The 27,947-nt window shown below is 41.4% G+C and overlaps 1 protein-coding gene across 1 annotated transcript in view; it reads right to left on the bottom strand.

Moving 5' to 3' along the window:
• The window catches only part of CCSER1 (coiled-coil serine rich protein 1), a 1,246,501-nt gene that overhangs the window by 281,279 nt on the left and 937,275 nt on the right, over positions 1–27,947 (bottom strand). The window contains exon 7 of the mRNA XM_082244166.1: positions 9,565–9,642. Coding sequence (XP_082100292.1) covers positions 9,565–9,642 — 78 coding nt within the window. The remainder of the gene's footprint in view (positions 1–9,564; positions 9,643–27,947) is intronic.

Here is a 27,947-nt window from a genome sequence, read left to right as displayed (position 1 = left end):
ATGAGATGAACCCCAACAACTTGGAAAGGTGGATCTCTCTCACACGTACCAACACAGACTATCCCCCAATTTAACTGATCCCCAAAGGTTTTTGATTAAATAGCGGAATAGAAAATATGATCCAAAAAAAGTGTATGTATATCACACGTACACAACCACACTAGGCCCCAATTACTATTGTTTGTACCCCTAAAAGGCTAGGAGTAGGGGGAGTATGGAACAGGCAGCACCCTCAAACCTTCAGAAGTATGAGATGAACCCCAACAACTTGGAAAGGTGGATCTCTCTCACACGTACCAACACAGGCTATCCCCCAATTTAACTGATCCCCAAAGGTTTTTGATTAAATAGCGGAATAGAAAATATGATCCCAAAAAAGTGTATGTATATCACACGTACACAACCACACTAGGCCCCAATTACTATTGTTTGTACCCCTAAAAGGCTAGGAGTAGGGGGAGTATGGAACAGGCAGCACCCTCAAACCTTCAGAAGTATGAGATGAACCCCAACAACTTGGAAAGGTGGATCTCTCTCACACGTACCAACACAGACTATCCCCCAATTTAACTGATCCCCAGAGGTTTTTGATTAAATAGCGGAATAGAAAATATGATCCCAAAAAAGTGTATGTATATCACACGTACACAACCACACTAGGCCCCAATTACTATTGTTTGTACCCCTAAAAGGCTAGGAGTAGGGGGAGTATGGAACAGGCAGCACCCTCAAACCTTCAGAAGTATGAGATGAACCCCAACAACTTGGAAAGGTGGATCTCTCTCACACGTACCAACACAGACTATCCCCCAATTTAACTGATCCCCAAAGGTTTTTGATTAAATAGCGGAATAGAAAATATGATCCCAAAAAAGTGTATGTATATCACACGTACACAACCACACTAGGCCCCAATTACTATTGTTTGTACCCCTAAAAGGCTAGGAGTAGGGGGAGTATGGAACAGGCAGCACCCTCAAACCTTCAGAAGTATGAGATGAACCCCAACAACTTGGAAAGGTGGATCTCTCTCACACGTACCAACACAGACTATCCCCCAATTTAACTGATCCCCAAAGGTTTTTGATTAAATAGCGGAATAGAAAATATGATCCCAAAAAAGTGTATGTATATCACACGTACACAACCACACTAGGCCCCAATTACTATTGTTTGTACCCCTAAAAGGCTAGGAGTAGGGGGAGTATGGAACAGGCAGCACCCTCAAACCTTCAGAAGTATGAGATGAACCCCAACAACTTGGAAAGGTGGATCTCTCTCACACGTACCAACACAGACTATCCCCCAATTTAACTGATCCCCAAAGGTTTTTGATTAAATAGCGGAATAGAAAATATGATCCCAAAAAAGTGTATGTATATCACACGTACACAACCACACTAGGCCCCAATTACTATTGTTTGTACCCCTAAAAGGCTAGGAGTAGGGGGAGTATGGAACAGGCAGCTTCCTCAAACCTTCAGAAGTATGAGATGAACCCCAACAACTTGGAAAGGTGGATCTCTCTCACACGTACCAACACAGACTATCCCCCAATTTAACTGATCCCCAAAGGTTTTTGATTAAATAGCGGAATAGAAAATATGATCCCAAAAAAGTGTATGTATATCACACGTACACAACCACACTAGGCCCCAATTACTATTGTTTGTACCCCTAAAAGGCTAGGAGTAGGGGGAGTATGGAACAGGCAGCACCCTCAAACCTTCAGAAGTATGAGATGAACCCCAACAACTTGGAAAGGTGGATCTCTCTCACACGTACCAACACAGACTATCCCCCAATTTAACTGATCCCCAGAGGTTTTTGATTAAATAGCGGAATAGAAAATATGATCCCAAAAAAGTGTATGTATATCACACGTACACAACCACACTAGGCCCCAATTACTATTGTTTGTACCCCTAAAAGGCTAGGAGTAGGGGGAGTATGGAACAGGCAGCACCCTCAAACCTTCAGAAGTATGAGATGAACCCCAACAACTTGGAAAGGTGGATCTCTCTCACACGTACCAACACAGACTATCCCCCAATTTAACTGATCCCCAAAGGTTTTTGATTAAATAGCGGAATAGAAAATATGATCCCAAAAAAGTGTATGTATATCACACGTACACAACCACACTAGGCCCCAATTACTATTGTTTGTACCCCTAAAAGGCTAGGAGTAGGGGGAGTATGGAACAGGCAGCACCCTCAAACCTTCAGAAGTATGAGATGAACCCCAACAACTTGGAAAGGTGGATCTCTCTCACACGTACCAACACAGACTATCCCCCAATTTAACTGATCCCCAGAGGTTTTTGATTAAATAGCGGAATAGAAAATATGATCCCAAAAAAGTGTATGTATATCACACGTACACAACCACACTAGGCCCCAATTACTATTGTTTGTACCCCTAAAAGGCTAGGAGTAGGGGGAGTATGGAACAGGCAGCACCCTCAAACCTTCAGAAGTATGAGATGAACCCCAACAACTTGGAAAGGTGGATCTCTCTCACACGTACCAACACAGACTATCCCCCAATTTAACTGATCCCCAAAGGTTTTTGATTAAATAGCGGAATAGAAAATATGATCCCAAAAAAGTGTATGTATATCACACGTACACAACCACACTAGGCCCCAATTACTATTGTTTGTACCCCTAAAAGGCTAGGAGTAGGGGGAGTATGGAACAGGCAGCACCCTCAAACCTTCAGAAGTATGAGATGAACCCCAACAACTTGGAAAGGTGGATCTCTCTCACACGTACCAACACAGACTATCCCCCAATTTAACTGATCCCCAGAGGTTTTTGATTAAATAGCGGAATAGAAAATATGATCCCAAAAAAGTGTATGTATATCACACGTACACAACCACACTAGGCCCCAATTACTATTGTTTGTACCCCTAAAAGGCTAGGAGTAGGGGGAGTATGGAACAGGCAGCACCCTCAAACCTTCAGAAGTATGAGATGAACCCCAACAACTTGGAAAGGTGGATCTCTCTCACACGTACCAACACAGACTATCCCCCAATTTAACTGATCCCCAAAGGTTTTTGATTAAATAGCGGAATAGAAAATATGATCCCAAAAAAGTGTATGTATATCACACGTACACAACCACACTAGGCCCCAATTACTATTGTTTGTACCCCTAAAAGGCTAGGAGTAGGGGGAGTATGGAACAGGCAGCACCCTCAAACCTTCAGAAGTATGAGATGAACCCCAACAACTTGGAAAGGTGGATCTCTCTCACACGTACCAACACAGACTATCCCCCAATTTAACTGATCCCCAGAGGTTTTTGATTAAATAGCGGAATAGAAAATATGATCCCAAAAAAGTGTATGTATATCACACGTACACAACCACACTAGGCCCCAATTACTATTGTTTGTACCCCTAAAAGGCTAGGAGTAGGGGGAGTATGGAACAGGCAGCACCCTCAAACCTTCAGAAGTATGAGATGAACCCCAACAACTTGGAAAGGTGGATCTCTCTCACACGTACCAACACAGACTATCCCCCAATTTAACTGATCCCCAAAGGTTTTTGATTAAATAGCGGAATAGAAAATATGATCCCAAAAAAGTGTATGTATATCACACGTACACAACCACACTAGGCCCCAATTACTATTGTTTGTACCCCTAAAAGGCTAGGAGTAGGGGGAGTATGGAACAGGCAGCACCCTCAAACCTTCAGAAGTATGAGATGAACCCCAACAACTTGGAAAGGTGGATCTCTCTCACACGTACCAACACAGACTATCCCCCAATTTAACTGATCCCCAGAGGTTTTTGATTAAATAGCGGAATAGAAAATATGATCCCAAAAAAGTGTATGTATATCACACGTACACAACCACACTAGGCCCCAATTACTATTGTTTGTACCCCTAAAAGGCTAGGAGTAGGGGGAGTATGGAACAGGCAGCACCCTCAAACCTTCAGAAGTATGAGATGAACCCCAACAACTTGGAAAGGTGGATCTCTCTCACACGTACCAACACAGACTATCCCCCAATTTAACTGATCCCCAAAGGTTTTTGATTAAATAGCGGAATAGAAAATATGATCCCAAAAAAGTGTATGTATATCACACGTACACAACCACACTAGGCCCCAATTACTATTGTTTGTACCCCTAAAAGGCTAGGAGTAGGGGGAGTATGGAACAGGCAGCACCCTCAAACCTTCAGAAGTATGAGATGAACCCCAACAACTTGGAAAGGTGGATCTCTCTCACACGTACCAACACAGACTATCCCCCAATTTAACTGATCCCCAAAGGTTTTTGATTAAATAGCGGAATAGAAAATATGATCCCAAAAAAGTGTATGTATATCACACGTACACAACCACACTAGGCCCCAATTACTATTGTTTGTACCCCTAAAAGGCTAGGAGTAGGGGGAGTATGGAACAGGCAGCACCCTCAAACCTTCAGAAGTATGAGATGAACCCCAACAACTTGGAAAGGTGGATCTCTCTCACACGTACCAACACAGACTATCCCCCAATTTAACTGATCCCCAGAGGTTTTTGATTAAATAGCGGAATAGAAAATATGATCCCAAAAAAGTGTATGTATATCACACGTACACAACCACACTAGGCCCCAATTACTATTGTTTGTACCCCTAAAAGGCTAGGAGTAGGGGGAGTATGGAACAGGCAGCACCCTCAAACCTTCAGAAGTATGAGATGAACCCCAACAACTTGGAAAGGTGGATCTCTCTCACACGTACCAACACAGACTATCCCCCAATTTAACTGATCCCCAAAGGTTTTTGATTAAATAGCGGAATAGAAAATATGATCCCAAAAAAGTGTATGTATATCACACGTACACAACCACACTAGGCCCCAATTACTATTGTTTGTACCCCTAAAAGGCTAGGAGTAGGGGGAGTATGGAACAGGCAGCACCCTCAAACCTTCAGAAGTATGAGATGAACCCCAACAACTTGGAAAGGTGGATCTCTCTCACACGTACCAACACAGACTATCCCCCAATTTAACTGATCCCCAAAGGTTTTTGATTAAATAGCGGAATAGAAAATATGATCCCAAAAAAGTGTATGTATATCACACGTACACAACCACACTAGGCCCCAATTACTATTGTTTGTACCCCTAAAAGGCTAGATGAGGAGTAGGGGGAGTATGGAACAGGCAGCACCCTCAAACCTTCAGTATGAGATTGTGTTCACTGTACCCCACAAAGATTGAGTTCACTGCACCCCACAATGATTGTGTTCACTGCACCCCACAAAGATTGTGTTCACTGCACCTCACAAAGATTGTGTTCACTGTACCCCCCAAAGATTGTGTTCACTGCACCCCACAAAGATTCTGTTCACTGTACCCCACAAAGATTGTGTTCACTGCACCCCAAAAAGATTGTGTTCACTGCACCCCAAAAAGGATGTTGTTCACTGCACCCCAAAAAGGATGTTGTTCACTCCACCCCAAAAAGATTGTGTTCACTGCACCCCACAAAGATTGTGTTCACTGCACCCCAAAAAGATTGTGTTCACTGCACCCCAAAAATGATTTTGTTCACTGCACCCCAAAAAGGATTTTGTTCACTGCACCCCAAAAAGGATGTTGTTCACTCCACCCCAAAAAGATTGTGTTCACTGCACCCCAAAAAGATTGTGTTCACTGCACCCCACAAAGGATTTTGTTCACTGCACCCCAAAAAGATTGTGTTCACTGCACCCCAAAAAGGATGTTGTTCACTGCACCCCAAAAAGGATTTTGTTCACTGCACCCCAAAAAGATTGTGTTCACTGCACCCCACAAAGGATTTTGTTCACTGCACCCCACAAAGATTGTGTTCACTGCACACCAAAAAGGATTGTGTTCACTGCACCCCAAAAAGATTTTGTTCACTGCACCCCAAAAAGATTGTGTTCACTGCAGCCCAAAAAGATTGTGTTCACTGCAGCCCAAAAAGATTGTGTTCACTGCAGCCCAAAAAGATTGTGTTCACTGCAGCCCAAAAAGATTGTGTTCACTGCAGCTCACACACAGAAAAATGGATGTGGATCACTGACACCTGCCTATCTCCAATCCCACACCACACAGCAATATCGATTGTAGTTTGTAGAACACAGTTTCCCTAAAATTCAGCAGACTCTGTCCCTAACAGGATTGAGAAGAGATCGTAGATCAGGATTGAGTGCAGACCCCACCCCCCACACAGCAATATCGATTGTAGTTTGTAGAAGACACTGACCCTATATAATTCAGCAGACTCTATCCCTAAAATGCCTACAACTCGCCCTGCCTAAACACTCCGACCTGTCCCTCAATTCTATCCGGACACAAATGGTTTTTTCCTGCCTATCTTTCCCTAATCAGCAGCCAGCACGTTGATGTGTGCTCTGTCCCTGAATCTAAGCAGCATAATGACGCCGCTGCGGCTGCCTCGAACTTATAAAGACTTGGTCACATGCTTCAGACGGCCAATCACAGCTACTGAGACATTTGCAGGCATGGCTGGGATGGCTTAAGGCACACCAGTTAAACGATTGTTGATTGGCTGTTGAAAGCCCGCCATGAAAAGAGCGCCAAAGCATGCAAAACCCGGAAATAAAACGACCGAACACGGATTTTTACCCGAACATACAGTAAAGTGTCCGTGTCCGTGTTCGGGTACAAAAAATCCAATTATTCGGTACGAACACGAATAATACAGTCCGTGTTCGCTCAACACTACTCATAAGCATACAGTATGTCAAGTAAGTAGGTTGCATGCATATGATTTATTTACAAAAAACAAGTTATAAAATTGACCCTTGCATGAAAGCAGCGGTCCAGAACAAAAACGTATTAAACCAGATATATTACACTTTCCCTATAAGTGCATCTTGTGGGCGCAATGACGTCAGCAAGCTAGGCTCCACCTGACAGGTCTTTGGTATAGGGAATGTTGACAGGGGCCACAGGTTCCCTGTGATATAATCCATTGGGTGGAGTTTAGCTTGCTGATGTTATCCTATCTTCCAGACACATCAGAGAGGACTTTTCATGCCTATTATTAATTTATTTTGTGATTTCCCTGACACTTATTAAAACAATTGTTTTTAAATGATAATTCTCTATTTGGCTTTGGTTTCTTCCACATAATCCTTGTGCATATTCTGGCGATTGAGGTTATTGTGAGCCCATGGTTGATTTGTCCTTAGCCGGTCATCTCTATGCTATTGAAGCACTTACCATTCGCACATGTTAGGGGTCCCGCACTTCTGGTAAGAAGTCTACATAAATGTTCATAGTGGAGCATAGCAGTCAGCACAAATTTGAAGTGTTTCATCACAAGATCTTCACACTTTAATCACCAATATTGTGAATTTAATTCATATGTTTTCACAGCTTGTTTATATGCATTTTCTCAGCTTGCTTTTACACTTATTTATACTGGTCTATAGATGAATGTTCATTTTGAACTGATTTAAAGGAAGAGTGCACTTTATTATTTAGAGTGTATGGTAATCACTTGAGAAAGTGCAACACACAGTGTTTGATTTACTTAGTGTGTTAGTCCTGTATTTTTTATTTGTCCTGTAAGTGGGTGTAGCTTTCTCCTTCTCCTTTTTTAGTTTGATATGCTGAGCACAGACTTTTATATTGGTTATTTTTATAGTTTTCAGAGAACAAGTTTGCAAACACTAGAGGGGAAAGCAGGTATCCAAACTTGTATTCAACTCCAATTTGTCCAATATACAGTGTTTGTATTTTCCAACAAAAGTGCTAGACTGAAACATTTTGATCCCAACACTATTCAATGCAATAGATCTGTTTCTGAACTATTTGTAATCACCGGGGGGTGAGTATGGGGAGTACACATACAGTATGTGCCTCCTGCATTTGGAAAAGCTCCATCAATGCTGCTAGTTTTTGGCAGCAAAACCAGCATATATAAGTACACAATCATATTTGAACCTGACACATCATATTTGAACCTGACAGCAATAGCTATGTAATGTGAATAATAGACCTACAAGTCACCAGCACCATACCTATTATACCTGCATAATGCTTGGCAGGTATTATAGGCACTGAAATAGTATAACACCAAATGGTTTATACTCTAAATTTCAGTAACTGATAACAACAGTTTACAGAAGATCACAAAGCTCAGCTCTGCAGCCAACAAAGTTCACCACATTAGTTAAACCTATGACATTGGCACTGTCATCGTGGCAACACAGTCAACTTAAAATGCATAACTTTATAAAATACTGGAACAATCTCACATGGTGTAATAATGATGGCTAAAGCATCTATTGATATGATAGCCTGAGGTCATGGCATCTGATCATGAGCCAGAAGGACAGGCTAATCACAGACATTACATGATATAGAAGCTGTGCGACCTCCTGCGCATTGAAGCCCACCAAAAGAGTAGCTGGGAGGTTATTACAGAAAGGCAAAATCAAATTCTCTAAGACATTTACTATGTAATGTTCTTTTTTACCCAGTAAAAAACATGGTATATAAATCAGTGCGAAAATATAAGTAATAGAATTCCTACCCCAAACCTCCTGAAGTTTTAGGTTGGCCATACATGGGTTGAATCTGTTATGTACCAAGTTGATTGATCAATTAGCTTGGGTACAACCAGCCTACTGGATTCTCTTTTGATTATTGTTAGCGACTGCAATAGCCGCTTGCAAAAATCACTGTCTTCTCCCAGAGAAGCCAGCTTTCCCTGCCCTCCCCCACCCATCCCCCGCCAGGAGGAGACAGTAGCTCAGTAGGAGGGATTCCCTTGTCAGCAATATCTGTGTTGATGTGGGAATCGTGTGAAATTCTTTATTGCAATACGTGGTTGCAGGAAAGAAACTTGCACCATGTATGGCCAGCCTTAGTCCCAAACAAATAAAAAAAGCTCACAGCAATGAAAAAAATCACAATCCATATATTTTCCCATTCATATGTGTTAACAGAGAGGAGGGCTGTTCCAAAAGAATGGTCTTGGTTTCTCTTATCAGGCCATAAGCCTCACCACATGTGTCCCCCAAAAGAAGTCTGCACTCTTATCCTTTATTCTTTCAGACCCATACCACCTCTTTTCTATTGCTCCTGCCACACTACCCTTAGCTTCATGACAATGGGTGAACAAAACCTAATGAGGGCAGTAATCCCCTCCTAAAAGTGCTGGCATCATAGATGCCAGAATGGAGAAGTGGGATACAGCTAAATGCCCAGTGTGAAGGTCAGGTCTCCTGAAATGTTTTGACTGTCTAGTGGCATCCTCAAAGGATAAATATGCCATACAATGTACACAGAAAATAGGAAATTGCTTGAGGAAGAACGTTTTTGACATTTTTTTTGGCCTCCTAGCAATTTTTAATCTTGAGAATTTAACTCTGCTATACATGCTAATGGGATTATGCAATCTATTGTTGAAAACGTTATTTCCTCAATAATTGTTTTATTTTGACATTTCTAGCACAGTTTTCAAATAATATACTCTTCATTTAAGTCGCAGAAAAGGTACAAAGCCAAAGATATTTACTAAAAGCCAAGTATCATACCTTAAAAGGATGGTTCCTTTCGGCAATAGGGCTAATTGGAAGTGATGCTGTGCTACTTGCTGGGCTCATCTCAGCACTCTGCAAGCGAAATAGACAAAACAGGTGTTTACTCTTTCAATATAAACATCAAAGAGCATACAGAAGAGACAGAAGAGATAGATTGCTGTTAAAATGTTGGCACAAACAGCACCTTAGATCAAATTTATATCAGTATCTTGTGCTTTTACAGCTTCTTTTGGTTGGTGTACAACTTATATTGCCATTCAGTCAAACAAATGCTAAGGCCCTTTGACAGCTTTTCTACACGTTCCTAGGAGGATTGTGATAGCAGCAAAACCAAAAGATAAAGTTGCCTACAATGTACAAATGTGGTAATGTGACAGCAAGGGGACATGGTTAATGTGAAGAGTAAGAAATTCCATCCAAGAGAAAATCCACCAATACAACAATATGTGACATGCAACAGATGGTGTAAACAAGTAAAAAGCATACATGATATTATCTGAATGCGAAAAAGGCACAAACTGCTGTTGTATAAAAAAAACGGCAAGAAATAATTTTTGTAAACAATACAAACAAAACAATGCATGCAGTTCAATAAAACATTAACTCAGAGTGTACTTCTTTCTACTCAAACCGCAAAGATACATTTGCAATTTCCGGAAAGGGCATAATCTTATAAGGCTTAGGAGATAGAAAGGGGGTGGGGCAATGGAAGACTTTGCAATTCAGACTGAGCACATAACCATAAAAGGCTTGAGGGGTAAAAGGGGGTGCAGCAAAGCAAAATGTACAAAAAGAGCTAAGAATTGTATTTCATTTTAGCTGTCTCTACCTTTGGATCTAGTGACTATTTTGGTTTTCAGTTATCACTGAATGTAACCTATGCTTTTTTCAACATACCTGTATGCTCAAGGTAATTTTCCCAAGTTTGTAACATGTTTGTTTTAATACGCATAAACAAGAACATGAACCATTAAAGCACCCACCATTAATCCAGTTGTATAGTAACTAAATTCTTTATTATGGTCTATTTTGCTGTGATTGGAATACATTGTGGGTACATGTTTTTAATAGGTATATATTGTGCATGTGTAAAATCCCCTAGGAAGTCAATCTTACCCATGATCTTATACCTGTTTCGAGTTCTCCCGATACAGGTACCAGCGTATTTTTTTTTCCACATTTTACAGAATCTGGCTCTGGAATATATTTGGGGCAATGCCAAACCGCGTTTACCCAGACCGACATTGTACTGACCATGTATCCGCGGCAGGCTTGGAGTGTCACAGTTCTCCAAATACTATTACGCAGCGCAGTTGGCTCAGCTCCCTAAGTATCACGCAATTAAGGAAATCCCATTGTGGGTTTCCCTAGAAGCAGTAGACTGCGATCCATTGTCAATAGCTAACCTCCTCTGAATACCACCATCGCAACGGAGATGCATCATTAACCCTATCACTAAACATAACTTAACCATTTGGGATAGACTTAAACGATGTTTTAACCTTCAGTCCCCCCATAATCCCCTGCTTTCTTTCCTCAGCAACCTCTCGTTCTACCCGGCCTGGTCTTCTCAGACCTCTTTCTCTAAATGGACTAGGGCTGGCTTGATACATGCCTACCATTTTTTCATGCCACATGTCTTTAAATCATTCCCGGCTTTACGTGAAGTCCACGACCTCCAACCTGGCGAATTGTTTCGCTACTTACAACTGAAACACTTCTTTGCACAAAACACACCAGTAAGAGACGGCTCCCCTGCGTTCTCGACTTTTGAATGTGCCTGCAAAACGGGGGGTCATTTCTGATCTGTACGCTCAACTCTTGTCAGTTCAGGAGACCACCCCCCCCCCCCTACATATGTGACTAAATGGGAAAGGGACCTAAACCTCTCACTAGATGACACAGACTGGATTCAAATCTGGCAAGCCACAAAATCTGCATCCCCAAATACTGTAGCTCTGGAGACTAAATATAAAGTCCTTACCAGATGATACTTGGTCCCAGCTAGAATCTGCAAATACTGTATGTGCCTCAGTATTCACCTCATTGCTTATGGTGGGAATGCCCCACGGTTCGTGCCTTTTGGTCCGAAGTATGTCAAGTCCTGTCTACTATTGTTCCCACTTCACTTACCCCTGATCCGCCATCTGCGCTCCTGAACCACAAGCCACCTGATCACACACATTGCCAATTTAAGCTTTTTCTCTATATCACCACAGCAGCCAAACAGACTATAGTGAAGGCTTGGAAACCGACCATGCTTTGTTTCCTGACTATGAAAAGCAGAGTCACTCAAGCTATGATACATGCTAAAACTGAAGCAATCCTGTTGGATAAACTTACCCCTTACAAAAAGCTCTGGAAACCCTGGATTGACAATTGCCTGCCGTCAGGCCTTGACAAATCCCTTGAACTAGTTTATACTCAATACCCTACCGGTTATGCCACTTTGAGCCTCCAATAGTGGCTCGGGACTCTCTCTAGCACCTGTTATCCCCCCTATTTCCCCCCTCTTCTGTTTTGTCCTTCTATTCCCCCTATTTTCCTTCTTGCCCTCCTTATACTTTTCCTTCTGCCCCATATTGCCTCATGTATACCACTACCCAACATGTTTACCTGATATGGCTGGATTACCAACTTCCACTGTGCTAATGACTTCTTTTTTGCAATGCTCCTGGTCGCCCCTGCACCGTGTGACCACTCTTTATATTTACAGTATATACTGAGGCACCCAGCTTGCCCCCTTTTTCTTTCTCGAATCTGTATGTTACTGCGATTGCTTGCTGGTACTTATGTCCTTTTAACATGTACACTTTTGGTATGTACTTATATTGTTTGTTGGTATTGTTTTGTGCCACATTCCTTTTGCTTCAATAAAATAGTTTGAAAAGAAAATCATCTAGGAAAACCAAACCCAAAATCGTGTACATGATTGTATACTGATTTGATAATATCAATATATATATATAAATTATATAATGTAAATGTTACTAAGCCTCCCATTTTCATGTAAAGAAAGCCTTTGAAAGAAAACAATGGGCTAGCTGGCCTAAAATGTACAATGTTTTCTAAATATTTAAAGGAAGCAACCAAAAAAAATAAGCTTAAAAAAAATGAAGAAAACCAAATATTATCAACAAAAAGAAAAACAAATAAGAGGAAAAAGGTTTAAGGCTCCGTTCACATGTAGGCGTTGGTGTTTTTCAGGCGTTTGTTTATCGTTATTCAGGCGTTTTACAGGCGTTTTTATAGGCGTTTTTGCAAGCGTTTGCAAGCGTTTTACAGGCGTTTTTTGGGCGTTTTTAACAGGAGTTTTTGGTGATCAATGGAAAAGCAGAGTGTTTTTTTTACAACATTTGCAAAGGAACCTCCCAGGGACCTCCTCCTCTGCATTGGACCTCCCAGGGACCTCCTCTTCTGCCTGATCTTTTTTTTTTTATGGTTCTGGACATGCTACAGAGCTGAAACTTCACAGGTACACTTTTTAGACCCCCCAGACACTAAAATTAAAACTAAATCCAAAGAAATCTTTTTTTTTTATTTTTTTTTTATTTTTTTCAATAATTGGCTCTCTATCAAAAACGACAATTTTTAAGAACTTTTTTTTGCCTGATTCATAGTCCCTGGGGCATGATCCAGAACCCTAGGCACTTTTTAGGGGCATTTATTGGGTTTTAGGGCTTCAAAATGGTGTTTTTTGATTCCATATATATATCTACATTACGGTCACCTTGGCATGGAAGAGTTTGTTCAGCCTGGCATAGAAGAGTCAGTTCACCTAAACTTCGTTACGGTCACCTTGGCATGGAAGAGTTTGGTCAGCCTGGCATAGCAGAGTCAGTTCACCTAAACTTCGTTACGGTCACCTTGGCATGGAAGAGTTTGGTCAGCCTGGCATAGCAGAGTCAGTTCACCTAAACTTCGTTACGGTCACCTTGGCATGGAAGAGTTTGGTCAGCCTGGCATAGCAGAGTCAGTTCACCTAAACTTCATTATGGTCACCTTGGCATGGAAGAGTTTGGTCAGCCTGGCATAGCAGAGTCAGTTCACCTAAACTTCGTTACGGTCACCTTGGCATGGAAGAGTTTGGTCAGCCTGGCATAGCAGAGTCAGTTCACCTAAACTTCGTTACGGTCACCTTGGCATGGAAGAGTTTGGTCAGCCTGGCATAGCAGAGTCAGTTCACCTAAACTACATTACGGTCACCCTGGTATGGCAGCAGGCTACGGTCACCTTGGTATGGCAGGGTCTGGTCACCTAAACTGCCTAAGCTGTTCTCCATGTTTCAGGAAAATGTGCTCACAGCAGAGGCATGCCAAGGGGGTGGAGACTTGGGTGGAGAGCTGGGTGGAGAGCTGGGTGGAGAGTTGTGCTGTTTGAGCTGATCAGGAGCAACTAAACGCTTGTAAAACGCCTGTGAAACGCCAAATATCACTTTACATTGAGGTCTATGGGACAAAACGCCTGTGATCTGCCCAAAAAGAAGCTCAAGTACTTTTTTGAGCGTTGAGCGTTTTCCTTAGGGCGTCAAAACGCTCAGATGTGAACAGGGGTCATTGCAATGAATGGGATTTGTCTTGTTGGGCGTTTTGAGAGCTGATTAGTGAGCAGAAAAACGCTCCAAAAACGCCCACATGTGAACGGAGCCTAAAAGAGATAATAAAGCTTAGGGTTAATGTAGGGTGATACAATTCTAAAAAAGAAACATTTTAATATAATAATAAAGAAATTATTATTATTATTATCATTATTATTATTATACTTTTGTAATTAATAGTAATAATAATATATACAATTTCTTTTAACAATTACAGTTTTGTTGATACTGACACTATGTGCAGGACAAGTCTTTGATCTGTACAAAACTAAATACATTGTAACAACACTGTAATATATCCAGGGTCTAAAGAGTTTAAAGCCTAGTTCAAAGTGTAGCTTCAAGTAGAAATCAGCACATAGGACATACCTTACAGTAAGTAGAACATTTCCCTTGTGCTGGTTGGTTCCTCTTCTTTTAGTAGAAATCTTCCTCTCACCCTGTCCTCCCCCACCCCTGCCACCAAAATTTCCAGTGCAGCAGGGGTTAATACAACTTAGATTCATAAAAAGCTGTAGCATGACTTCTATGAATGGAGCAGCTGGGCAGAAAGGACATGCATAGTTGGGCTCTCTTAATGTAGCATTAACCCATTCTGCACTGAAAAAACATGGCGGTGAGGCTGGGGATAAGGGACAGAGACAGATTTTACTTAAAAAGAGGCATCAGCACATGGACTATATCCTACTGAATGTAAGCTATGCCCCTTGTGTTAATCTTTCTGTTTGCAGTTTAAAGGGTAACTCCACTTTCGCGGGGAGAAAAAAAAGCAAATAAAGAAAAAACAATATAGCATATACAATTGTGACACAAATCATATTGTAATTGAATGTTATTAAACATTACCTTTCCTTTTCAATCTGCAGCCATTGTAATTTTCTGAAAATGCAATGCAATATGGCTACCTGGAACTGTTCTGTACACAGAATGTGTTCTGAACACCCCCCAGAAACATAATTTCATGTTTGTGTGATTGGTTCACCAATTTTCCCAGAAGTCTGCCCTAAGATACAAGTCACATTTCTGGCATTCCCTGCAACAAAATTTTGATTTTTGGTGAGATACTCCCAATAGAAACACGTCTAAAGGGATGCAGACCCAGCAGATTTCCTCATTAGAGCCCTGCAGCTGCCAAAGCTGATAGATTATGAAACTATTACCATTTGACCCACTCAGCACAGAGGCACAGAAAAAAAAAACAATGATTTCTACAGAATAACAAAAGGTAGGAATCTGCAACAAAGTTGGTAAAATCTGTGTAATGTACATAGATCACCCAGAGGGGAATGTTTTTTTCTCATCAAAAGTGGAGTTACGCTTCAAGCTAAACCTAGGCTTCAAAACCAGCTCATACCTTTAGCTCATTTTTTACAGTACTTGAAGTGTTTGACCCCCTCCACTGATTGACATCCCCCCCCCCCCCAATTCATGGTTCCTGAGCTCTGTCGCTCCTCCCAAAAAATGGGACCACAAAAATGTGAGCAGGTGAAGCCACTCTCCCCTGCTTTGTATTAAGCTGAAAGATTTCCTTCCCCTCTGAGCATTTTCAGCTTCAATGTTCCCCCTCTTCTGTGGCTGGCAAAGCAGCTAATCAAGCATGATCTGAGTTTGATTATCTGCAGGGGATGCATTACAGATGCAAAAGACCCCTAATATCTCCTTAAAGAGTGCCTGTCACACATGCATGAACTTTGTGCACATTTGCATTTAGGTATGTATGAAAGCAAAGGTGTGCTTTTACATTTTTTAAATATTTATATTTATTTTATTATATTTATTTAACTTTATTGCTACTACAACGGTGCCAACAAGCCCCTTATATGATACCATTGCAAAATGATTAGTCCCTGTTATGAAGACATAAGGGGTCTATTAGATCCTCAATGTTTTCCAGTCCTCCACTGCAGCTAATCAAGCACACGTTGTGAGGGGATGATGGCACCTTCAGAGAGAAACTCTTTTTTTTTTTGAAAGTCAGATGAAAAAAAATGAATACCCAGCTTTGAGTTTGTTTAACCTCTTGGACACCAGGATGTTTATACTGTAAATGTACAAGGGGTTCAAGTCTAACAGGTGGCAAACTTATTTACTGCTTGCTGGGTAAGCTCTTATTTCTGGACAGAGGTGATGATGTTGATTTACCGTCCGCTGAGTATGATAAAAAGCCAAAAGATGACATCAGAAACTGAATCATTGAAACAGAAAGATGAATAATCGGGACCTATGAAACATATCTGGATGTGCAGCTTGCTAAATGTATATAAATCACAAGATTGGTCGTAGAGAATTAAAAAAACATTAAGCATACTGTATATCAATTTCCATAATGTTTTTAGGTTTTTGTTCATATGGCAGAAAGATTATGACTACTGCATTCTGTAAATTCATAACCCAGATAGCAAGGTTAACTTGAAATCTCTACTAAAGTAAGGCAATATTATGACATAACTTGCATTTTCCAGTGTATATATATAACAAACAGGTGTTGCCTTATGAGTTTATGTGTAATCTCCATTACTGTGTTGTGATGATGAGGAGTTATGTATAAATCTCCATCAGTAATTGTAAACATTAATGTAAATATAAAGGTACACATTTTGGACTTCAAACTCATATTTGCTATATGATTGGTAGATTTGGATGTTGTGTGACTTCAGTCTGCAGGCAATAGTAACTTGATTAACAAGTCCATTTGAAATGCCAGCCCTGCTTTTTACACTAGAAAACAAACTGATATGCCAAATAGTATCATCCTGTACTTAAGTTCCTGTGACCCAGACATTACGGGGCCAGAAAATAACTGATAATCGTCCATGACAGGTCATTCCTTTATCTCGCTCTCTAATTCAAAGACTCAGTCTTTAGATATGCAATGAAGGTGATCGTCGGTTCAGGGATGGGCAATTTGCCCAGCAGCTGACTTAGCATGATTAATCCCCCCCCCCCCCCCCCAGAGAGGAGGGCTATGGAGAGGCTGGGTTATGCTCAATATAGGGGCTGAATTATGCTAAGCTAGGCGAGGAGGAAGTTGTCAAATCCTGAACGAGATACGCCCAGAGGGAGGAGAAGAGTAAGATAGCTGAACCAATCAGAATAGCCCAATACAAGTCTATGCGATATGGTTCTATATTAGTGTAGGTGAGGGGAGACAAATTTCTCTCTTGCAAGCAGACTAGGATGAAGATACTGGGGATGGTAAATATAGACTATACCTCTCACACTTAGAATGTATACATGCTTTTTGTCTTTAGTGTTTGAATACACACGGCAGGCACCATGCCTGAAGTGAAAAGGTAACTTAACTCCATGCTCAATACGTACATGGTATTGTAAATAGGGCTATTGTGGGTAATTTGTAAATAACTTTGAAAGCCAAGGGATCTGTACTAACAATGTGTTGTAAATACTGTTTAGTGTGTAATTTGTATATATATATATATATATATATATATATATATATATATATAAATTATGTAACCCTTTCAATAAATGTGTATTGCGGATTGAACTACCTCTTTTGTGTAAAGATCTCTCAGGATCTAGATGTGTATAGTTGCATGCTACTACAATGATTGGGGTGTATGCACAGGTACACATAACAAAAGGCAACACAGGTGAGTATATATCAACTCCCCATAAATACCTTGAAGTGCAAGGGAAAAACGAAATAATAAATGCAAAATGTTAGCACTTAATAACTAAAAAATATATTCATAATGGTGACAGTCCACTATAAAATAAAGTGCTAATAATCTGTGATGATCTCCAATCACTGTGACCACAACAGCAAATAAAGTGCTCCACCTCGTGAAAAGCAAAATATATGCGCTCGCCAGATTCCCCAGGTCCCAGGGACCACTAAGCTTTATAGGGGTAGGGACGCCAAGACATCTAGAAATCCTTCCACAACAAACACGCCTTGGTGCACAACCTCCTCTCCAAAACAGCAGACTGCATTTGACATAAAGGCAAGAAAACAAGATGATCGTGCAACACTGTTTATTTATTTAGTAGAGATTTCATGTTATAAGTGTGTTTCACATTTAAAGAGGCAACAGTTATTTGGTAGTTTTTTCACTTACACTGGGTTGGCGCCTTCAATGGGTTTTTAATAGCAAAGATAACTTGCCACAAATTTGCTGCACATTTTTACTGGTAATTTGTACACTTGCAGAGCACTTGGAGCAAAGTTGCAGTGGTGAGTCTACAGCAAGAGCTCTGTAAATCTACAGCATGAAAATTCAGCCACAGTGACTCCTGTGGTGGGATGGCTATTGCACAACATAACTGAACCACAAAACATAAAGACAGAGAATATAAACCTAAGCCCAATTTCTCTATCACCCTGCGCTGGTAGAAGGATGTGAACTTGCTAAACTGTATAATACAGTAAATAGCAGTGTCTAGCAGCTGCTTTGATGAATAAAAACTGATAAAAGTATGTGAATAGCCTCAAAGTCAAAGACAAGGAAGTACCACATAAGCAGCGCTTAAATGAGTGCATACATAAACCATATGTGCAAAATACAGCAATCAAGTGAGATAGATGTACTAGTAATCAATACAAAAGTCCATCTTGACCAATCGGAAAGGGGATGACCCGTCACCATGAAGTGAAAAGATAATGGATGGCAAACTTCCACCACACCGCGTGACCCCTTAGGCAGTCAACACTCACCGAATGCCTGAAACAACTGAGCCTTCAGAGTACCAATATAAATCCTGGATCACTCCTCAGGATAATCAACACTGGCAGGTGAATCTCTCTCAGGAAAGCTCACAGAAGACTGGAACACTCAGAACGGCATCACATGTGTATGAAAGGGAAAACTCATAGGGCAGTAGTTCTGAAAACTTTATTGTAAAAAAAACCCAAGCCCCGTCCCCCTCACATAAAACTCACATGTAAATTGTAAATATTAGGCATATAAACGAGAGGAGATGGCCAGAAGGTTCAGCGACCGATGGCTCACGAGTATCATACCGTCCCCAGGGTACCGGATCAAGACACCGCCGCTGCTCCCCAGACAGTCCTGCTAACACGTTCGCCTATCTCCGCTCCGCCGTGTTCCCGACACTTGGTAGCACTCGTCAGCGTTCGGCGATTTCCGCCTACAGCTCGCCGACAGCACGTAGTGGTTGGGGTGGTAGCGTGCTCACGCCCTGACGCGTTTCGTCTTATTGGCTGACTTCAACTGAGGGCGTGAGCATGCAAATCACCCCCGCTATTTATCTCCCTCCTCGCCGCTACACTTAACCCTTAATGGCCGATCAGACATGCGAACATGACAATAGCCAATAGGGAAAGTGTGCTGGTTCCTAGGAGATCATTGATACCCAGAGGACATTGGAATATATACTATTCACAATCTGATCTGTGCTAACTTCCCCTATGCAGGCATAAATTGTCACACAGGAGAAGTAAAGCTTGCATACACCCCAACTGGATCTGATCAATAGCAATATGTATTAGAGAACTACCGACAGCCGTAGAACCATCAGTCATCTCCCCTTGTTTTCACAATGCTATCATTATTCATAAACCACTTATGACTGCATTTCGTAAGTATACAAAGTCCATGCACTAACTCCCTAGGCTTCTACCTGGAGTTGTGCTGAAAGTGAAACCTATGACGATCTCAACAAATACAATGTATGGAGACCTCACAGATTCAACGTATATTAAATCAAGAAACAAGGCAGAATACCAAAATGAATGAAACACAGCCTTATTATCAACTATTTAAAATAATATAAATATCATCTTTTAAAAGTACATATTAATATTATATAATGTACAAGAGGCCCGGTAGATCCTCATATACAAATTTATATATAAAAGGGTCCATATATAAAACAAACTGGGAAATAGTAGGAACAGAAATCCTCGATAGCTGTATAATCAGAATTGCATAAAATTAAATTAATAATTGCTGATAAAACAATTGACGTCTAATTCTACATTCAGACCTTTGGGATATAAACAATCGGTGAGGTATATCCAATAAGTTTCCCTCTTGGACAATTCTCTCACCATATTCGAACCTCTCCAGGTAGCATCAATCTTGTCTATACCCCAAAATTTTAGCCCCGACGGATCTCTATTGTGTTTCCGTCTGAAATGTAAAGAGAGACTATGATCTTTAAATCCCTTTTTAATATTGGCAATATGTTCAGATACTCTCTTTGAAAGGGTCCTTTTAGTCCGTCCAATATACAACTTCCCACAAGGGCATTCTAGACCGTATACCACATGTGTGGACTGGCACGTGATTAATTTTGTAATTTCAAATGTTCTGCCATTCCCGCTAGAAGTGAAGGAAGTTTTGCCTCTTTGTCTATCTGTAACCTGTCTACAGGAGATACACCTACGACAAGAAAAGAAGCCATTTCTGTCCCAAAACATGGTGGGCTTTTTTGGTGGATCTAAGACCTTTTTGACGACACGATCACCATACGACGGGCATTTTCTATAGATAAAGGCAGGTTTGGAAGGGATAACTGCCCCCAAGACTTTATCCATCGTCAAAATTCTCCAATGTTTATGAAAGCACATGGCTTGTGACAACTTGCTGGTTTCTTGTATAGTTTTTTCCAGCCTCAGACCATCATACCCCTTTTCCAGGAAACGGTCCTTGATGATTTTTGACTGGCTATGGAAATCAGAATCCCTAGAACAGTTCCTGCGTATCCTCAGGAACTGCCCCTTGGGTATATTCCTGAGCCACAGAGGATGGTGCCCACTGAACATAGGGAGATAGCCATTTCTATCCGTGGGCTTGAAATAGGCCTTGGTGGTCACCTGCCCCTGTTGGATCATAACTTCTACATCAAGGTAGTGTACACTTTCTGTACTCCAACAGTACTCCAATTTAATATTATTGGAGTTGGTATTCAGATGATCTGCAAATGATCTAAGGGATACCTCAGATCCAACCCATATAAAAAACAGATCATCTATGTACCGACGGTATAATACCAATTCCTTTTTACGGCTTGCATAGATGTATCTGTCCTCCCATTCGCTCATGAAGAGGTTCGCTAGGCTGGGAACATATTTAGCCCCCATAGCTACGCCTCTTTTTTGTATGTAAAATTTACTCCCATACCAAAAATAGTTATGGGAGAGGCAGTAGCATAAAACCCGGCCTAGGAACCTCTTCTGAGCACCTGGGATATCGTCTCTTTGTGCAAGGGCCCAATTTAGGGCTAGCTGAGCGTCGTCATGCTGTATAATAGTATACAGAGACGATACGTCTGCTGTCACCAAGTAGACTTCCTCTGCACCCAAAACATTAATGTCTTGGAGTGCTAAGAGAAAATCCTTAGTGTCTTTCAAATATGATTTAGTTTGAATGACACTATCCTGGAGGAAGGTGTCCAAGTATTCACCCACTCTTGACGTGACAGAATTGATGCTATTAACGATCGGACGAGCTGGCGGATTTACCTGGTCCTTATGGACTTTAGGAAGGGTGTATATAGTGGGTATACGATTGAAGCTGGGCTTCAAATACCTCTTTTCCTTTTTGGATAATATACGATTATAATATCCGAAATCAACCAGGTCGTCCAATTCTCTACGAAATCTCTTAGTGGGATCCCCGTCCAAGAGGTCGTAGGTCGCATCATCCGCTAACATTGAAGATAGTTGTTGATCATAGAAGGACTTGTCTAGAATGACTACCCCTCCACCCTTATCAGCAGGGCGAATCACAACATCCTTCCTTTTTTCCAAAGCGGTCAGGCCATCTTGTACGTGTCTCGGATTAATACCTTTCTTGGGGTTAATTAATTCCAAATCCTTAATAACAAGTTGTTTGAAAACCTCCACACACTGGTTAGCAGGTTGTGGAGGATTGAGTAAAGATTTGTTTCTCAAACCACTCTCTTTCCCAACAATCTCTGAAGATTTGTTATATGTATTACGATTTTTCCCCTGATAAGTATTCAGAAAATATCTTTTTAGATTAATCTTCCGAATATACTTATGTATATCCATATACACGTTAAATTTATTAACTGGCTTTTTGGCCGCACACTTCAAACCGGCATTGAGAATGTTAATCTCTTTACTACTAAGGGAAATACCGGCCAAATTATAGATCCCTTCTAATCGGCCTCCCTCCTTCTTTTTTTGGAGTCGTTTCCCCCCTCGGCATCCTCTTGTCGGTGGTCGGTTTGTGGCCTTTGACCCTGGGTGGTCTGGTTCCACTGAGGGTCCTGGTTCCAATTGTTCATATGATTGTAGGGGCGATCCGAGGGTCTGCCCCTCCAAGGTCTCCCTCCCCTTCGAGCACCTCTCCCTCTGGGGCCCCTCCATAAAAAAGGACGTGGAGGTGTTGGTGTCCAACATTGTGAATCGAGAGGTTCAAATCTGTTAAAAGTGGACACACCCGGAGAATCATACGATTGGTACCCATTTCTCCCCCCATCATTCTTTTTGTTATTATTATAGTTTTTATTATTAGCCTTCTTATTTGGATGTTGATAAACCTGGGCTGGAGCAGGTCCCGCTAACTGATGGTTTAAAGGACCCTCAGCTCCCTGTTGGGGGCGAGATACATCTGCTCCTTTTTTATTTTTCCCTCTCTTAGGTTTATTATTCCTAAGGGGAGTATTAGGGTAAGAGCTTGTTGGTTGTGTAATTTGAGCCTCCTCAATATTAGGTTGGGAGGATTCACCAGGTGTTCCAGCAACCTGCCATAAATAGACCTGGTTATTCTGGAAATCCCTAGTGTCCCTATGAAATTTCTTAACTTTCTTTTTGAGAGTATCTCTATCTACTTTTTCTAATCTTTTTTTGGTGTCTGTATTAAACTTGACCACCAAAGGATTATCCTTTTCACGATCCAATGAAAGTTGTAACTCAGCTATCTTTTTTTCAAGTATTGTCATTTTTTTCCTTTTCCTATCCAATACTAGTTCCTGTAATTTTATTCCCATATTATTAAAAAACTGTAACCATTCAGTCTGTGAAGCATCATCATTTAGACCATCCTGGGGAGCCACTTCCCATCTTAGGCTCCGCATGATGATCTTTTCTTTTATATATCTCTCAAAAGTGTTGATGTCCCACCATGTACGGATCTGTTTTTCTAAAAGGTTCCCTAACATGGATAAATTAATAGTGACATCAGACTCCTCTGGTGGAGGTTCAAAAGAGCTTGAAAATATATCCTCTAAATTCAAAGCTCTATTCTTAAGAAAAGATATAGCCTCCATAGCTGCGGGGTTATAAATAAAAACTGCAAAACATAAAGACAGAGAATATAAACCTAAGCCCAATTTCTCTATCACCCTGCGCTGGTAGAAGGATGCGAACTTGCTAAACTGTATAATACAGTAAATAGCAGTGTCTAGCAGCTGCTTTGATGAATAAAAACTGATAAAAGGATGTGAATAGCCTCAAAGTCAAAGACAAGGAAGTACCACATAAGCAGCGCTTAAATGAGTGCATACATAAACCATATGTGCAAAATACAGCAATCAAGTGAGATAGATGTACTAGTAATCAATACAAAAGTCCATCTTGACCAATCGGAAAGGGGATGACCCGTCACCATGAAGTGAAAAGATAATGGATGGCAAACTTCCACCACACCGCGTGACCCCTTAGGCAGTCAACACTCACCGAATGCCTGAAACAACTGAGCCTTCAGAGTACCAATATAAATCCCGGATCACTCCTCAGGATAATCAACACTGGCAGGTGAATCTCTCTCAGGAAAGCTCACAGAAGACTGGAACACTCAGAACGGCATCACATGTGTATGAAAGGGAAAACTCATAGGGCAGTAGTTCTAAAAACTTTATTGTAAAAAAAACCCAAGCCCCGTCCCCCTCACATAAAACTCACATGTAAATTGTAAATATTAGGCATATAAACGAGAGGAGATGGCCAGAAGGTTCAGCGACCGATGGCTCACCAGTATCATACCGTCCCCAGGGTACCGGATCAAGACACCGCCGCTGCTCCCCAGACAGTCCTGCTAACACGTTCGCCTATCTCCGCTCCGCCGTGTTCCCGACACTTGGTAGCACTCGTCAGCGTTCGGCGATTTCCGCCTACAGCTCGCCGACAGCACGTAGTGGTTGGGGTGGTAGCGTGCTCACGCCCTGATGCGTTTCTTCTGATTGGCTGACTTCAACTGAGGGCGTGAGCATGCAAATCACCCCCGCTATTTATCTCCCTCCTCGCCGCTACACTTAACCCTTAATGGCCGATCAGACATGCGAACATGACGATAGCCAATAGGGAAAGTGTGCTGGTTCCTAGGAGATCATTGATACCCAGAGGACATTGGAATATATACTATTCACAATCTGATCTGTGCTAACTTCCCTTATGCAGGCATAAATTGTCACACAGGAGAAGTAAAGCTTGCATACACCCCAACTGGATCTGATCAATAGCAATATGTATTAGAGAACTACCGACAGCCGTAGAACCATCAGTCATCTCCCCTTGTTTTCACAATGCTATCATTATTCATAAACCACTTATGACTGCATTTCGTAAGTATACAAAGTCCATGCACTAACTCCCTAGGCTTCTACCTGGAGTTGTGCTGAAAGTGAAACCTATGACGATCTCAACAAATACAATGTATGGAGACCTCACAGATTCAACTTAGGTTTGGGCTTAGGTTTATATTCTCTGTCTTTATGTTTTGCAGTTTTTATTTATAACCCCGCAGCTATGGAGGCTATATCTTTTCTTAAGAATAGAGCTTTGAATTTAGAGGATATCTTTTCAAGCTCTTTTGAACCTCCACCAGAGGAGTCTGATGTCACTATTAATTTATCCATGTTAGGGAACCTTATAGAAAAACAGATCCGTACATGGTGGGACATCAACACTTTTGAGAGATATATAAAAGAAAAGATCATCATGCGGAGCCTAAGATGGGAAGTGGCTCCCCAGGATGGTCTAAATGATGATGCTTCACAGACTGAATGGTTACAGTTTTTTAATAATATGGGAATAAAATTACAGGAACTAGTATTGGATAGGAAAAGGAAAAAAATGACAATACTTGAAAAAAAGATAGCTGAGTTACAACTTTCATTGGATCGTGAAAAGGATAATCCTTTGGTGGTCAAGTTTAATACAGACACCAAAAAAAGATTAGAAAAAGTAGATAGAGATACTCTCAAAAAGAAAGTTAAGAAATTTCATAGGGACACTAGGGATTTCCAGAATAACCAGGTCTATTTATGGCAGGTTGCTGGAACACCTGGTGAATCCTCCCAACCTAATATTGAGGAGGCTCAAATTACACAACCAACAAGCTCTTACCCTAATACTCCCCTTAGGAATAATAAACCCAAGAGAGGGAAAAATAAAAAAGGAGCAGATGTATCTCGCCCCCAACAGGGAGCTGAGGGTCCTTTAAACCATCAGTTAGTGGGACCTGCTCCAGCCCAGGTTTATCAACATCCAAATAAGAAGGCTAATAATAAAAACTATAATAATAACAAAAAGAATGATGGGGGGAGAAATGGGTACCAATCGTATGATTCTCCGGGTGTGTCCACTTTTAACAGATTTGAACCTCTCGATTCACAATGTTGGACACCAACACCTCCACGTCCTTTTTTATGGAGGGGCCCCAGAGGGAGAGGTGCTCGGAGGGGAGGGAGACCTTGGAGGGGCAGACCCTCGGATCGCCCCTACAATCATATGAACAATTGGAACCAGGACCCTCAGTGGAACCAGACCACCCAGGGTCAAAGGCCACAAACCGACCACCGACAAGAGGATGCCGAGGGGGGAAACGACTCCAAAAAAAGAAGGAGGGAGGCCGATTAGAAGGGATCTATAATTTGGCCGGTATTTCCCTTAGTAGTAAAGAGATTAACATTCTCAATGCCGGTTTGAAGTGTGCGGCCAAAAAGCCAGTTAATAAATTTAACGTGTATATGGATATACATAAGTATATTCGGAAGATTAATCTAAAAAGATATTTTCTGAATACTTATCAGGGGAAAAATCGTAATACATATAACAAATCTTCAGAGATTGTTGGGAAAGAGAGTGGTTTGAGAAACAAATCTTTACTCAATCCTCCACAACCTGCTAACCAGTGTGTGGAGGTTTTCAAACAACTTGTTATTAAGGATTTGGAATTAATTAACCCCAAGAAAGGTATTAATCCGAGACACGTACAAGATGGCCTGACCGCTTTGGAAAAAAGGAAGGATGTTGTGATTCGCCCTGCTGATAAGGGTGGAGGGGTAGTCATTCTAGACAAGTCCTTCTATGATCAACAACTATCTTCAATGTTAGCGGATGATGCGACCTACGACCTCTTGGACGGGGATCCCACTAAGAGATTTCGTAGAGAATTGGACGACCTGGTTGATTTCGGATATTATAATCGTATATTATCCAAAAAGGAAAAGAGGTATTTGAAGCCCAGCTTCAATCGTATACCCACTATATACACCCTTCCTAAAGTCCATAAGGACCAGGTAAATCCGCCAGCTCGTCCGATCGTTAATAGCATCAATTCTGTCACGTCAAGAGTGGGTGAATACTTGGACACCTTCCTCCAGGATAGTGTCATTCAAACTAAATCATATTTGAAAGACACTAAGGATTTTCTCTTAGCACTCCAAGACATTAATGTTTTGGGTGCAGAGGAAGTCTACTTGGTGACAGCAGACGTATCGTCTCTGTATACTATTATACAGCATGACGACGCTCAGCTAGCCCTAAATTGGGCCCTTGCACAAAGAGACGATATCCCAGGTGCTCAGAAGAGGTACCTAGGCCGGGTTTTATGCTACTGCCTCTCCCATAACTATTTTTGGTATGGGAGTAAATTTTACATACAAAAAAGAGGCGTAGCTATGGGGGCTAAATATGCTCCCAGCCTAGCGAACCTCTTCATGAGCGAATGGGAGGACAGATACATCTATGCAAGCCGTAAAAAGGAATTGGTATTATACCGTCGGTACATAGATGATCTGTTTTTTATATGGGTTGGATCTGAGGTATCCCTTAGATCATTTGCAGATCATCTGAATACCAACTCCAATAATATTAAATTGGAGTACTGTTGGAGTACAGAAAGTGTACACTACCTTGATGTAGAAGTTATGATCCAACAGGGGCAGGTGACCACCAAGGCCTATTTCAAGCCCACGGATAGAAATGGCTATCTCCCTATGTTCAGTGGGCACCATCCTCTGTGGCTCAGGAATATACCCAAGGGGCAGTTCCTGAGGATACGCAGGAACTGTTCTAGGGATTCTGATTTCCATAGCCAGTCAAAAATCATCAAGGACCGTTTCCTGGAAAAGGGGTATGATGGTCTGAGGCTGGAAAAAACTATACAAGAAACCAGCAAGTTGTCACAAGCCATGTGCCTACAGGGACGAACTACCTCAAAAAATCTGAACCATGAATGGGGTTTCATAACTGACTATCATGAACAATTTAGGGAGGTTGAGGAAATCTTTCATAAACATTGGAGAATTTTGACGATGGATAAAGTCTTGGGGGCAGTTATCCCTTCCAAACCTGCCTTTATCTATAGAAAATGCCCGTCGTATGGTGATCGTGTCGTCAAAAAGGTCTTAGATCCACCAAAAAAGCCCACCATGTTTTGGGACAGAAATGGCTTCTTTTCTTGTCGTAGGTGTATCTCCTGTAGACAGGTTACAGATAGACAAAGAGGCAAAACTTCCTTCACTTCTAGCGGGAATGGCAGAACATTTGAAATTACAAAATTAATCACGTGCCAGTCCACACATGTGGTATACGGTCTAG

Source organism: Pelophylax lessonae (genome assembly GCF_965119305.1).
Source record: "Pelophylax lessonae genome assembly, chromosome: 1".
Taxonomy (NCBI): Eukaryota; Metazoa; Chordata; class Amphibia; order Anura; family Ranidae; genus Pelophylax; species Pelophylax lessonae.
The sequence above is the reverse complement of the archived record's forward strand: the minus strand, read 5'-3'. Positions and strand labels throughout refer to the sequence as shown.